The sequence below is a fragment of the Pristis pectinata genome, chromosome 1 (genome assembly GCF_009764475.1).
Source record: "Pristis pectinata isolate sPriPec2 chromosome 1, sPriPec2.1.pri, whole genome shotgun sequence".
NCBI lineage: Eukaryota > Metazoa > Chordata > Chondrichthyes > Rhinopristiformes > Pristidae > Pristis > Pristis pectinata.
The window spans coordinates 72,393,612-72,409,488 of record NC_067405.1 but is presented as its reverse complement, the minus strand read 5'-3'; the positions used below and the strand labels follow the sequence as shown (position 1 = coordinate 72,409,488).

At 39.0% G+C, this 15,877-nt stretch overlaps 1 protein-coding gene across 5 annotated transcripts in view; it reads left to right on the top strand.

Annotated features, from left to right (window-relative positions):
• Positions 1 to 15,877, top strand: part of ccnyl1 (cyclin Y-like 1) — a 63,769-nt gene that overhangs the window by 22,982 nt on the left and 24,910 nt on the right. For all 5 annotated transcript variants that reach the window (XM_052028857.1, XM_052028873.1, XM_052028864.1 and 2 more), the window contains 3 exons: positions 5,075 to 5,175; positions 7,804 to 7,839; positions 15,384 to 15,435. In XM_052028857.1, the coding sequence (XP_051884817.1) occupies positions 5,075 to 5,175; positions 7,804 to 7,839; positions 15,384 to 15,435 (189 nt within the window). The remainder of the gene's footprint in view (positions 1 to 5,074; positions 5,176 to 7,803; positions 7,840 to 15,383; positions 15,436 to 15,877) is intronic.

Genomic DNA, 15,877 nt, shown 5'->3' with positions numbered 1-15,877 from the left:
AGTGAAACTAGAACTAAATAGTGCAGTGACCTTATGCACTGCTGAGACCAGTTAGAACAAAGAACATAGAACAGTGCAGCACAGGAACAGGCCCTTCGGCTCACAATGTCTGCATCAAACACCTAATTAAACTAATTTTCTTCTGCCTGTACGTGATCCATATCCCCCCCCCCCCCCCCCCCCGAAGCTCGTTTCAGGCACCTACCACTGTTTTTAAACAAAAAAACTTGCCCTGCACATTTCCTTTAAACTTGCCCCCTCTCACTTATATGCATGTCTTCTAGTACTTGACATTTCTGCCCTGGGAAAAAGATTCTGACTGTCTACCCTATCTGTGCCTCTCTTAATCTTATAAACTTCTATCAGTTCTTCCCTCTGCCTCTGAAGCTCCAGGGAAAACAACCCAAATCTGTCCAACCTCTTCTTACAGCTCACACCTTCAGGCAGCATCCTGGTAAACCTCTTCTGCACTCTTTCGAAAGCGTCCACATCCTTCCTGTAATGAGGCGACTAGAATTGCACACAGTATTCCAACTGGAGCCTAACCAAAGTTTTATATAGCTGCAACATGATTTCCTGACGCTTGTATTCAATGCCCTGACCAATGAAGGCAAGCATGCCATATATGCCACCTTTACCACCCTATCTATTTTCAATGAGCTATGAACTTGGATCCCAAGGTCCCTCTGTACATTAATGCTGTTAAGGGTCCTGCCATTAACTGAATACTTTTCCCTTACATTAGACCTCCCAAAGTGCAACACCTAACACTTGCTCTGATTAAACTCCATCTGCCATTTCTCCAGCCATATCTGTAACTGATCTATATTCTGTTGTATTCTATGTTCTGCTATCTTCTGTATCCTTTGCCAGCTCTCTACACTGTTCACAACTCCACCAATCTTTGTGTCATCTGCAAACTTACTAACCCACCCATCTACGTTTTCATCCAAGTGATTTATATATCACAAATACCAGGCCCCAGCACTGATCCCTGTGGAACACTACTGCTCATGGACCTCCAGCCAGAATAACACCCTTTCACGACTACCCTCTGTCTTCTGTGGGCAAGCCAATTCTGAACTGAAACCCATGCATCTTAACCTTTTGACTCACCCTACCATGAGGGACTTTGTCAAATGTCCTACTAAAATCCACACAGACAACATTCATTGCCCTATCCTCATCAGTTGCCTTAGTTAACTCCTCAAAACACTCAGCACAAGACATGCTGACCATAATCAGGCCATGTTTTTCTAGATGCACGTAAGTCCTATCCCTAAGAATCCTCTCCAGTAGCTTCCCTACCACTGATGTGAGGATCACCGGCCTATAATTTCCTGGATTATCCCTATTTTCCTTCTTAAACAAGGTGTCTTGCATGAGGATATCGAGAATTATTAAACATAACATCTTGTAGGTAATCAGAGAGAGAAGATTTCCATCAATAATTCAACATCTGATCCCAGATACAACAGTGCAGTATCCATCCTTTTGGACCACTCATATTACTATTATTTAAAAAAAAATTCTGAAAGAAACATAGGAAATAGGAGCAGGAGTAGCAACTTAGCCTTTTTGAGCCTGCTTCATCACTCAGTAGATCATGCCTGATCCTCTGTCTCTATAACATATATCTTGCTATCTCCCCATACTCCTTGATGTCTTTTGCATCAAGTAATGCTGCATTTTTTATGTCTTTATGATGTCCCTTAATTCTGTAACAATTGAAATACTTCAGAATTGCAGATATGGTTGCATTGTAGGAAACATGCCTAATAGTACCTTTTACCTAATGGTGCTATTTGTGTCATGGATGATGGGAAGGGAGGAATTGAAAGGGCTGGTGTTTTCATATTGCACACAAGATTATTTTAGCTCTAGGAATAATATTGCAACGGTTTTTGATTTAGACTAAAATAGCCCATGAAATTATTATTTCATTCCTTGAAAGGAAGTTAGTTCTTTCAGAAATAGGTCAAGTAACCTGCCAAATATTAAGCTCTGGTTCCATCAAAGATATTTTCATTTCCCTTGATAAACATCCCCTAGTCTAAATTAAACTGTCAATTGTTTTTGAAATGATAGCTTAAATAAAAAGCAAAAAGAGTAGGCGAGGATTATTTAATATTTTGTTCAGGTGTGCATGTTACATACCTTTTGGAATGATCAGGAATATTTTAATTGTTATTAATGATATTGATTGAATCCACTTGCATTTGTTGCTGGAAGAGACCTGTGACACCTTTGCATTCAGGTTTTTTTTGCAAAAGTTGGAATAACAGGCATTTGGGAGTGGGAAATGTTGATGTTGTCAGCATTCACGAGGCAGGTCACTGATTCAGGTCACCATGAAGTCAGCCTGCCAAAGTCAGTCAAGTTGGATGATCCGGCCCATTATCCCAAAAAGACAGCATATAATGAGAATGCTATGACCAGCCAGAATGGAGGCAAATAGGCAGTTTGTTCATCAATAAACCTTGGTAACCACTCTGCTGTAAATGACTGACATCGATTTTAGATGCATAATTTATACATTTATCCTTTACATTTTTCTGGAGAAATTACTCTGGTTTTATTGGGAGATGTAGTAATAATTCTCCAGCCACTAGATGCTGTAATTTGGATTTTTAATCTTTCACAGCCAATAATGACATCAATGTAGATCCATCAGGTTTTGAGCTCAAAAGTATATGCTCAGTTGTAGTGGGAGCAGGTTGCTTCAGAAATGGTCATGCATTATATTGATCACAATTGTTCCAACTAAAATGTCATAGCCTGACACTGCATGTTCATAGGATTAGTTTCTTAATGTCATCAGTTTAAATAATGCAAAAGCAAAATATTCAAAACTAAATAGACCAGAATGACTTAGCTCTCCTACTGCAATACTGAGGATAAAAAGGACCCCACAACACTATTTTGAAGAACTGGGAAATTCGCGCTGGTGTAACCTACCATCCTGGCTAATATCATTCGCTAAGCAACATAACTACAAACAGATTATCTGGTGAATATCACTGCTGTTTGCCAGACATTGTGTTGTACAAATTGGCTACTGTGTTTCCTCCATTACAAAGTGACTATTGCATTGGCCATAAACCACTTCTGGGCATTCTAAAGTAATAAAAGGCAGCATTTAAGTGCAAATCTTTTTACCTCTGCTGTTTATAATCAAGAATTTTTTGGCAATGATGCCACTGCCTCAAAGTATCCCTAAATGACAAGTGGAGAATAATGAACTAATCTGTTGATTTTAGCCACTTCACAGTGATACAAGCTTAAAAGAGCATGTGTTGGCCAGTGGCAGAATCAGTCCAGACTTGATAGCTCTGCATATAATACAGCTTCACCCCATTTCTGTTACCATCAGGCTATTAACTTTCCATTATTCAAACTCTGCCCTCTGCAGTGGCAGGGATGTCATGAGGTGACTTGTCCCTCAGCTCTGGAAACATCACCTTAAACCCCTATTTCCAAAAGAAAAGTGCTGGAAGTGCTTAAATCAAACAGCACATACAGAGCATCCCTGTATCTCCCTTCATTTGAGATGCTCCCTAAAATTTGATTGATCCAACTTTTGGTCTCCTTGCCCAATCTCTTCCCAGCTTGTCATCAAATATTTATCTGATGCGTTCCTCTGAAGCTTCTTGGGAAATTTTATTATATTAAAAGTGCAAGTTGTTGTTGATATATTAAGGGCACCCTTTAATGTGAAAGCAGAGGGTAGTTTGCGCTGGTGTAACTGTATCCCAGCAGCAAGACTTTACACTTTCAGGAAAGGAGAGCATAAGATTTAAAGTCTCCCAAGATCCTAAATGAACTGTAAAAGTAGCTATCAGAAAATAAAAAGTCTTGGATAGAATATAAAATTTGTATAAAATCAGCCACCACCATCTTGACTATTGTATGAGAACTGATGAGTCATCTGGCCCTATATTTCTCATGTTTCCACTTCTCAGTATTGGAAGAAACCACATTTAGAATTTAATATTGTTTAGTAACTTAAGTATTTAATGTGAGTGTGATGGCATTTTTTTTTCCTCCAAAACTGCTTGTAAGTAACTCAAGTTTATAGCTCTCTGGATGGATACTTGTGCATTGCTCCAAAAAACAATCCAGAGCAGGTTGGACTTGGATTTGAAATGTATTGGGAGACCAGCAACATGGACAAACAAGGTCATCTATTCCTCGTGGTTTCATTGTGTGAACTCAAGCCTTCTGTTCCATTATACAGCTTATTTTCTCATTGACAATTATATTTATAAATTCTTCAAGAAAATTAGGAAAACAGAACTTGTCTCTCTCATTGTTCATGCACTTCTTTTTCTCTGGGTTCCTCACAGTAGTGTCCAGATTAAATCTTTAATTCAAGATGCTGTGCTAATCCCAGCAGTATGGAATGTAGACTAAGGAATAATGCACAAATGTTTAGACAATCATAAATTCTCTAAATTATTTGTAGTGATTCACGTAAGATATTACAGCTCATTTCCTTATGGTTTGAGAACAAACATTTGAAGAGATTTGTGAACTGGTTGTTTACCTTTTTTTCTTTGGGAGATTCGCCACATTGAACCTTGATTCTTTTGTGGGTTACTGTGGTGTTTCTTTCCATGTGAAACCATCATATGAGGACACTCTGCAAGTAAAGATGGGAGCATAAAGTATTTAAAGTTGGTCACAATGATCCAGATCAGAGTTCCAGCTCAATCTCTCTATTTTAACTATGTACTATTTAACCTCTTGGTACTGCTGCAGTTCTAGAGCAGTGTTAAATTCACATTTATGTAATCTGCTTATAAGGATGACGTTCTGATTTAAAAACTACAGCAAACCAGGGGTGGTTTGTAAGGTGTATATGATTTGGGGTTTTTCGCCACATAAGGAAATATTAAAGTAGTCAGTTGGATCACAGTGTTGTGTAATATGCTATAGAGTTGCATAATATCAACTAGTTATGATGCAGATGTAAACTCTTAAGGTATACCCTTGTTTATATAATTGGTACACTGACTTATTGTGTTACTATGTTAAAAGTATTTAGACGGTGATTTCATTTTATTTTATACAGGTATCTCCTGGTCAACTCAGTAAAAAATACAGCTCATGTTCAACGATATTTATTGATGACAGCACTGTAAGCCAACCCAACCTGAAAAGCACAATTAAATGGTAGGATAATCAACAGATTTCATTTTTGGTCAGGCTAGGTTTAAAGCAGATGTAACCAGTCAAGTTTCTTTGGTTGGAGACACGAGACCTGCAGGTGCTGGAATCGGGAACAAAAAGCAAACTGCTGGAGGAACTCAGCGTCTTGAGCAGGATCCATGGGGAGGAAAAGAATTGTCGATGTTTTGGGTCAAGACCCTGCATCAGGACCAGGACCAAATCCTAATCCTAACCTGCATCAGATGCTGCTTGACCTGCTGAATTCCTCTAGCGGTTTGTTTTTGTTTTAGGTTTCTTTGTTTGCCTAAGTTTGGAGTAGTATAGCCTCTAGTTTTTTTTTTGACTAATAATCTTTTAAATTCCAATTAACATAGAACAGTACAGCTCTGGACAGGCCATTCGGCCCACTGCCAATTGATACTAAATCTCCTTTTCCTGTGTATCACCCATATCCCTCCAGTCCTTTCATATTCATGTGTCTATCTAAAAGCCTCTTAAACTCCATCAAACTGCCTGCTTCTTCTACTACCCCGGTAACCCATTCCAAGTACCTACCACTCTCTGTGTGTATATACAAAAAAAGCTTGCCCCTCACACTGCCTTTAAGCTCTTCCCAGCCCCCCAGAAATAAACCTTAAAAGCATGTCCTCTAGTATTTGGCATCTCTACCCCGGGAAAAGGGTCTGTCTACCTTATCTATGTCTCTCATAATTTTAAAAACCTCTATCAGGTCTCCCCTTAGCCTCCGACACTCTAGGGAGAACAACCCAAATTTGTCCAACCTTTCCTTATAGCTCAAATGCTCTAATCCAGGCAGCATCCTGGTAAACCTTCTGCATAACACACAAAAATGCTGGAGGAACTCAGTGGGTCAGGCAGCATTTGGAGGGAAATGAACAGTCGACGTTTTGGGCCGAGCCCCCTTCATTAGGACTGGAAAGAAAGAGGGCAGAAGCCAGAATGAAAGGGCAGAGAGAGGGAGAGGAGCACAAGCTGGTGGGTGATAGGTGAATCCAGGTGAGGGGGGGAGGTGGGTGGGGGTAGTGGGAATGATGTGAGAAGCTGAGAGGTGATAGGTGGAAGAGGCAAAGGGCTGAAGAAGATGGAATCTGAGGAGAGGAGAGTGGACCATGGAATATGTTCCATGGTCTACTGTCCTCTCCTATCAGATTAGGAGGTGGTGGGGAACCAGAGGGAGGAAGGTGTGGGTGATGGACAGGTTGTGAAGGTGAGGGAGGTGAAAGAGGAGGAGTAAAGGGGCCAGAGGGAAAACAAAGGGGGGGGGGGGTGAGGGGGAGACAAAGGGGAGTGGTTACTGGAAGTTAGAGAAATCGATGTTGATGCTGTCAGGTTGGAGACTACCAAGACACTTCTTGGCAGTAGAGGAGATTGTAGACAGACATGTCTGTGGGAATGGGAAGTGGAATTAAAATGGCTGGCCATCAGGAGATCCTGGCTGTTACAGTGGATGGAGCAAAGGTGCTCGATGACCTTTTGGGCATGCTTTTCACAATCTCCACATCCTTCTTATAATGGGGTGACCAGAACTGCACACAATACTCCAAGTGCAGTCTGACTAAAGTTTTATGTAGCTGCAGCATGACTTTCTTACTCTTATACTCAACACCCCTACCAATGACCACTGAAGGCAAGCATGCCAAATGCCTTCTTTACCACTTTATCAACTTGCACAGGCACTTTCAGTGAATTATCTGAGTAAACGATCCTATATTAAAGTAGAACACTCAGCAAAGCCAAGAACAGGACATAACTACGTAGGCACATCATTTGGGGTTCAGGTATTGGCAATTAGGTTAGGATGTAAAACTGAGACATTTCCAGTTGATCTGAAAGATCCCATGGTATCAATCGAAGGGGGTGGGGTAGTTTCAAACTCATGGCCAACATTTATTCCTTAACCAACACCATCAATTTTTCATTAACTTAATTTGCCGTCTGTGGAAATTTGCTGCATGCAAATTGGCCATACCATTTAAAGCAATTTTTGCTTCCAGATTTATGAAGAAATTGATGGCACTATGCCATTCTTCACATTGGTTCTGTCGGCAAAATAAACCATTTGCATGCTATTGACTCTGAAGCCCATTCCTTTTTCTTGCAAGTACAGATCTCCATAGGTCAGTAAAAAGGCTGTGATTGTCTAATCTGAGAGTAAATTGGGAGGGTGAGGTTGATGATAAGGATGAAATGATCTTTTGAAATTGCTGTTTTCTTTGGGAAATTGGCACAAGACGGCCTCTAGTTCTCTGACTTTACACATTTGCTTATGATGCTGTGTTGGTCTAGTTCTAAGTTGACCAATCTAGCCTAAAACACCCAACCTTACTTTCCAAATGAGCAGTAAGAATATTCAATTAGTATATATAAAAAGAACTTCTCGCCTTTCTCTTCAAACTTTATTTTTACGTTTTTCAACATCTTGGAAAATCTAAAATCTGGCATGGTCTCTATCCTGGCAGTGTTTGTTTTTGGCCATTGGACTGTTAGTGATAAGAGATGATGGAAAATTGTATTCGTAAACTATTGATAATGTAAGCTTGTATTTTAGTTTGCATAAAGATACAGTTTTAAAGATTTTTTTAATTAACTTTGTTTTTCTCTTCCTAATAGTGTTACCCTTGCAATTTATTATCACACAAAGAACAGGTAATCTTACTGTTTTTCAAACTGTTCCTATAGGGCCCATTAATTATCTTGTGCTATCTTGTAACTCATTTGTGTGATTTTTATCAGAAAGTTTTTTCTCCAATGGTACATTCACAACAAGCTAGGACTTCGCAAGTTTCCACTTCTAATTTTAAAAATGTTCACATTGTCTAGGGCATTGCTGTGGGTTCCAAACCCTCTTATGTACTTTCCTCGCACAGTAACCTTGTAGAACCATGATACTGTCTTAAACCATTGTCAATAATGAGTTTAAATTAAACCCAAGGATAATGAATTCCTTTCAGTGACAACAACTTGCACCTTTTAATGTAATGAAAGGTTATTTTTTACCAGTGGTGAAGTAATAAACATTAGGGTCAGAGTTGTAAGATTGTGGAGTTCTTGGAAGGTTGTAGAGCTGAAACAACTTTAGAAATAAGGAGGGGGCAAGGCCATGAAGGAATTTGAAATGTTATGATGGAGGAGGAGGCCATTTGGCTCATTCTGTTCCTGATAATGTTCTTTATAAACAGACAGATAGCAATCCATTTCTTGTTGAAGAATCTGGTTGTTTGGCATCCTGTTTTGAAGCCCATGTCTCGCAGGGCAGCAGGGGTGGCGTAATAGAAAGAACTTCCTTACTGTTCAGTTGCTTAGTTATGCCCTAAATATAAATTGCTTTATTTCATGGATTAGTTTAAATGAGGGGATCATTGAAGGAGAAAATAAACTTCCTTACAGAGGGTAGTTAGGTTACAGTACCAATGTGGATCAGCAAGACATTTCCTCCTCGCTGACTATTGACACAGGCACCCACTGCTCCACTCTCTCTACACTCATAACTGTGGCTGAGCACAGCTCAAACACCATCTATTAATTCGCCGATGACACCACTGTTGTTGGTAGAAGCTCAGATGGCAATGAGGAGGCGTACAGGAGTGAGATAGATCCGCTGGTTGAGTGATGTCGCAAAAACAACCTCACATTCAATGTCAGCAAGACCAAGAAACTGATTGTGGACTTCAGGAAGGAGAAGTCGGGAGAACACACACCAGTTCTCTGACGGGTCAGCGGTGGAAAGGGTGAGCAGCGTCAGTTTCCTGGGCGTCAACATCTCGGAGGATCAATCTTGGGCCCAACACATTGATGCAATCACGAAGAAGGCACACCAGCGGCTCTACTTTGTTAGAAGTTTAAGGAGATTTGGAATGTCACCAAAGACTTACAAATTTCTGTAGCTGTACGGTCGAGAGCATTCTGACTGGTTGCATCACAGCCTGGTATGGAGCCTCCAATGCACAGGATCGCAAGAAGCTGCAAAAGGTTATAGAGTCCGCCAGCTGCATCACAGACACAACCCTCAACACCATAGAGGACATCTTCAAGAGGCAGTGCCTCAAGAAGGTGGCGTCTATCATTTAATGATCCTCACCATCCCGGACATGCCCTCTTCACATTACTACCATCGGGGGGGAGATACAGAAGCCTGAAAACCCAAACTCAATGATTCAGGAACAGCTTATTCCCCTCCACCATCAGATTTCTGAACAATCCATGAACACTACCTCACTATTCCTTTTTTTTTGCACTATTTATTTATTTTTGTTATTTATAGATTTTTATGTCCTTGTGCTGTACTGCTGCTGCAAAACTACAAATTTCACATCATAAGTCACTGAGAATAATTCTGATAATGTTTGGTAGGGAAAGTACTTTATTCATTCCTATTCCCATCCTTTTCCTAGGAACTTTGAGAGACAATAGTGGTCTGTCTAGTGGAAGAAAATTTATGGGGTGAAGAAGAGATTTGCATAGGCAGTCAATCACATTTGCTGAAAATAGATTAGTATTTCATGGATTATTAAATCCTTAGAAGAGCTAACATAAATATTTCAATATTTTAAATATTTACAATCAAGTGGACTCAAGTGTGTTCACTTTGGAGAATGACTCCTGATGGGCAGAAAATAGGAAGTATAAGTTGTACTTCAGTACTTTGAACCGAACCAAACCAGGTAGAATATAAAGCTGCTTTTAACTTTTCAAATTGCAGGATATTTGATTTTGTACAGATTTTGTGCATCACACTGCAGATATTTGATATCTTCTACTGTCCTGCAGGCGTATACATAAGGCCAGATTTGCCACTTTTTGAGGTGCAAGTCTTCAGGCCAGTTTCTCATGCTTTCATATTACAGACAGTGTAGAAGGAAGTTACTCATCCATTCGAGTCCATGCTGGTCTCAATAGACTCCTCATTCCCATTCCCCCACTTATTCCCCTGTAACTTAGTTTTTCTAATTGCCATTAACTCCCTTCTGATTCTCCTACTATCTATCTACACCAGGAGTAATTTGCAGTGGTCAATTAACCTATCAGTCAGCATGTACTTGGGTGTGGGAGGAAATGAGCATACACGAAAACTACACACAGCACTGGAAGTCAGGATCAAACCTGGGTCCATGGAGCTATGAGGTAGTAGCACTACCTACTGCACAATTGTTTAAGGAGATGAGAACTCTTTTGTGCTTACAGCAAGGTTCGACATTCTGATATACCAGAAGAATGGTGATGAGAAATCTAGAAGAGCAGAACAAGTTTCAAAATTAGTAAACCAAATCAGGTCTTCAATTTGTTAGTCAATTCAATTCAATTCAATTAGTCGATTTCAATTGCATCCAACAAAAAAGCCAGATAAAGTAAAAAGATTTCCTTTAGCAAAATGAAGCCACCTGATGCTCATGATAAGCCAAACTGGAACCTGGCATCAAGTCATTAATCCAACATTGAACACAGAGTTGGTGGCAACCATTTTAAAAATTAAGTGAAATCAATGCATTCATGGGGGTAGTAAGAAGAAATTTACAAAACATCTGTGTGCATGTGTGGACTGTGTGTGAGATCACAATCCTAATAAAGTATTCTTGAAACATTATCACTAATGCAACTTTGCTTCAAATGTACATAACTATGTGTAAAGCCACATGGGATGACCTGAGATTTTGAAAGGTGCTATGCAAGTCCTTTGAGATGAAAGATGTGCAGTTAGATTAATATTACTTATCCTTCTTAGTCAGTCTTATTAAAGAGTGATTAAAAAGGCTAAAAGCATCACTTTAAAGATCGATTATGTGTTGGAGGGGTTGCCAGGGAGGCAGCTAAAAATGAGTTATGTGGGACGAAATTGAATTTGCACAAATACTCTTTGGGGGAACAGTGACTCCAAAGAACTCCAGTGTCCTGTAAGGTGGAAATAACTTGTTGAAGAAATTCTTGAAAGCTAATTGATTTGATCCCTATTATGTAGTTGCCAGATAGAGGGGGAAAAAATCATAAAGAAGCTGGATTCTCAAGTACAGGTTGGATAATCAGATGAGCTAAACAGCAAGTTCTTATTTTACAGGTATCCAATCCTTTCACTTCTAGAAAAAAAATTATCACTAGCATTGGTTCTGCAGGTTGTTAATACTTTCTATGTACTTATTTTGAGTACATTGGTGGTGCCACGATTAATTGAACAAATGTAATGCAACAGGATACACTGATACCTTGCATCATGCTCAGGATCTATTCCTAGGTACAAGATCATTGATGGAATCATCACTAAAGAAGATCATTATAACAATATATTTATAGAGCGGCATTACTGTCAATGTTGCTATACTGAAACCTGGTGCAAACCCCTGTCCTTCCTATTGTTGTGCTGGGAATATGGTACTAGACCCTGCCATCTGTTGACACTGGCACAGCAAAGACAGTTCAGTGTGGAGACTCTGCCAGGGAGGGTTGGTGTTGAGTGGGTTGGGGCAAACAGTTCATTTGCTCAGCAGTGAGATGTTGGGCTTCGGGGCTACACCTCAGCTGGCACATGGAGTAGGGACTAATAGCAACTGCTTCATGTATTGACCAATCACCCAGATCTTGCGGTCTCTTGTTGGAGATGATGAAAACTGCTGTCTCCGCCGGCGATCTATCAACACGTGAAATGGTCCCCATTAATGACCCTCACTCACCGTGCTAGCCAGGGTGCATCCCTGGGCCCCATATCTGAGCCCTAAGCAGCCACAGCACTTGCTGGCAGCCTGTTGCACAAGCAACGGATATGTATTAATTCCTGACACAGCAGCACAAAGTAATGGAGAGATCAGGGATTTGCACCAAATTTCTGGCACTCAGATTCCCAGTGATGTACAGTCTGACCGCATGCCTTTCTTAAAGTACAGGGGTAATATACCTATGAATCCTCAGACTGGAGAATTAAAAGTGCTGTAACAATTGGTGCTCTGTGGGGCAGTACTAAGTGTATTAATTTGCTGGTTCATTCATGCAATATCCCTGCTCGCTGTTCCCTTGAATTTTTAATTGGAAGTAGGAAAGCAGGAAAATTTGCCTTATAGGAATATTAGAATATGTCATTCTGACCCAAAAATTTGTCATCCCATTCAATTCCATTGTTTCTGATAAAATAAAACTAAAGTTAGAGGAATTAATTGAGGCCCCTTTAATTGGTGAACTTCTTCCTCACGCCTTCCTGCACCATCCCCATATTCTTTGATCCTGTTAATATCCCAAAATCTATTGATTTCTGCCTTGACAGTGTTCAACATCTGAGCAACCACAGTGCAAGAATTTGAAAGGCTCTCAATTATGTGATTTTAAAATGTCTCATCTCACTCCCAACAGGCTAAATACCCTTATTATGACTCCTAGTTCTTGACCTCTACAACTGGAGGAGACAATCTTCCTGCAGGCTTCTTAAAACATTTTGTATTACCTCATACTTTCTAAGCCCTTGAGATTATAGAAGTATGCTCAGTCTCTCCTTGCGAGAGAAAACCTTCTTCTAAGAAGCAGTCTAGTAAACTTTCACTGCACTTCCTGGAGGACAAATATATCATTGTTTGGGTAAGAAAACCAAAACTGTATACATACCTTAGGTGTGGTCTCAATAAGGCCAGTAAAATTACTGAAGAATTCTTTATTCTTGTTCTCCAATTCCTTTGTATTAAAGGCTAACATAAAATTTACTTTCTTAATTGCATACCCTCTCTGAATATCAATTGTTCTGTGATTTTTGTATGTTTATTTTCTTGCCTTTTTAAAAACAATCTGCCCTTTGTTTTCCGCACATCTTCACAGTTCTCCACACTGTATCCTGTCTGCCACATTCTTGCTTGTCCCTTTGTATCTTTCACAATGTCTACTTTTCTGCATGGCTTTGCATTATTGGCAAATTTGGATACATTATAAGCTATACTCTCTTCTCAATCATTGCTGTGGATTGTAAATAGTGGAGGCCCAATCATTGAACCTTTTGGCAACAAACTAGTTATAGTCTGCTAATCTGAAGTGACTAAAAGCAAAATATTGCAGATGTTGGAAAACTAAAATATAACCAGAAAATGTTGTAATTCTTAGGTGGTCAGGCTGCATCTATGGAGACAGGTAAAACAGAGTCAAAAAAAGTTTCATCCAAAAATGAATTGTCTGTATTATTTTTGTTCATTAACCAATAACCATCCATGCTAAGATATGGCCTGAATACCATACTTTTGTGTAATAATCTGTGGTTCCTTATTGAATGTTTCTTTTGAAAATCAAAATATACCCACCCTGTTAATTACAACTTCTGAAAACACCAATAGATTTGTCAAACTCCATCTTTCTTTCATAAATCTATACCGACTATGCCTAATCATAAGATGATTTTCTAACTGCTTCGTCGCCATATCCTGAATATTTTTGTTTTAAAAATTCTTGCATTTTTTCTTCACGTGAAGTGAACTGCCCTATAAGTCGCCCTTCTTTAATAGTGGGCTTACATTTGCTATTTTTCAATCCACGTGGAATGTTTCAGGTTCTAAGGTATTCTGGAAAGTCCAAACAAACACATCATTATCTTGTGTAGCCACCCTTTTCAAAATCTTAGAATGTAGACCTTATTGGGCACTTTCTGATTTTAATCCTGATGATTTTTCCAGTAATATTTCTTTACCTGTGATCTTTCTCATTCTGGCTAGAGCTGAACATCAGCTATCTCTTTTGGTACTTTATCTCTTAACATCTCTTTCCAACTGAAATTTTCAGTGGAAAACATGAAAAATTATCTGAATTGTGCAGTAGCTTCTGAGGTGTAGTTTTAGTGTGATGTTGACAGAATCCTTTGAGCCAGTTGGGAATCAACCTGATTAGCAACAAAAAAAATCAAATATGTTTCTTTTTGAAGGAAATGTTGCTATTAAGATTTGCATTTGGAGAGGAAGAGCAAAGTTCATCCCTTTTGATTTGGATTAAAAATGCTATTATCCAGCCTACATCTCAATTTACCATTTTGGTATGCATCTTGCCATATGTCTTTTCCATCAACATGAATTACTGGGAACTTGCAGGATTTGATCCTGTCCCTTGTAGTTTTTTTTAAAATTATGAGGACTCTGGACATCTCAAATGAACTATAGATCCATCTTCTGTTCTGTCACATCTTTTCTGTGGTAGGCAGAAGAACCCTTGAGGCAGTGGTTGAAGTGCCACTTGTTTTTAAACCATGCATTAGCCACCAGTCAGAAAGTACCCTGCATGGGATGCAGAAGGTGAGGAGATCTTCCCCATGCTGTTCTCAAGGATTTGATGAGTACAAAAACTTGCATTTTGTTAAGCAAAGATATTGAAATAATTTTTGTTCATACATTTTTTCTGTGTCTGTTATATATAATGGACTTACTAAGTTTAAATGCAAAAATATTTTTAAGAATACATAGAAAATGCATAAACCAGTGGAGCTGAGGATGATTGCAACTTGCATGCCCTGTTCCTAGTCTATTCTTGTGAGATCAACAGATTGCATTGGAAAGGGTGAAGTCACAGCTTCATAAGAATAATTCCAGTGCTTGTGCTTATGCTCGTACAGTTTACAGTGGTCATGCTTGGGAGATCTCCCGATCTAATCCTGACGAATTACAGGTTCTGGTATAAGTAGAGGTTATAGTAACCATAACCAAGACCCTTCAGCTGAAGGCTGGTTAAATGCAATACTTCTGATGTATGTTAATAAAATGTAATTGATCACTAAGAAATTAATGAGAAACAGCCCAGGGAATGCTTAAAATATACTTCCATATTGTGTAGTTACGGCAAATTATATATAATATATAAAACTGAAAATAAATAAAAACATAATAGAGAAAGGAATAGATGAATACTTTGTTGGGATGGATGAAATAAGGTGAGCAAGGGTTCATGGATAAGTAAACATCGGGATTGACCAGTTTGGGCTGAATCAATAGCATTTATGCTGTACATACACTGTAATTATTATTTCTGCAACTTCCAAAACAGGAAAAATCTGACAGCTTTATTGGGTTGCAAGTAGCTAGATTTACAAATGGCTAAATGCTCAACTGAAATAATTTTGGAAGGCACGGACGAAGGGAGCAATACTGAGCAAAGAGTTATATAGCCTTGCAGTTGAAGGAGCAGAAGAATATAGATTACAGGCAGGAAAGAGGTGATGAGTGGTAAATGTGGCTTGTGTGTTCTTTCTGCAGAGATTCAGACAGATCAATAGATATTTTTGATGAGAAAATGCATCCTTTGACTGTAAGTACTCTTTATTGAAATCTTAAATTCCTGCCACACCAACTCATCACAAAATGAGTAAATTAACAAAATATTCTGTATGGACATTGAATTTTTTGAAGTTGGTGTGTGGACATGATGAAGACTAATATATTGATGGCCAGTCATGTTCATATTATTATGTAGGTATCTGTGCATCAGTTTAGGCAGTGGCAATATTCAAAAAGTACACACATATTTGGCCCTCCTGTAACTTCCACGAGTTGTCCCAACACAATTGCTCATGTACCTGTATTTCAACTTCTTTCATTTTTTATCTTTCTAACTTTTTTTTACATCTTGTAGTTTAGTTCAACTGGCAGTGCACCCAATCCAAATAAAGACTTTAGTGCCCCAATTATTTTGTTGGAGTGTTTGCATCATGTTAAGGAATTGGGTGAAAAATTTTTTAAAATGCAGATCC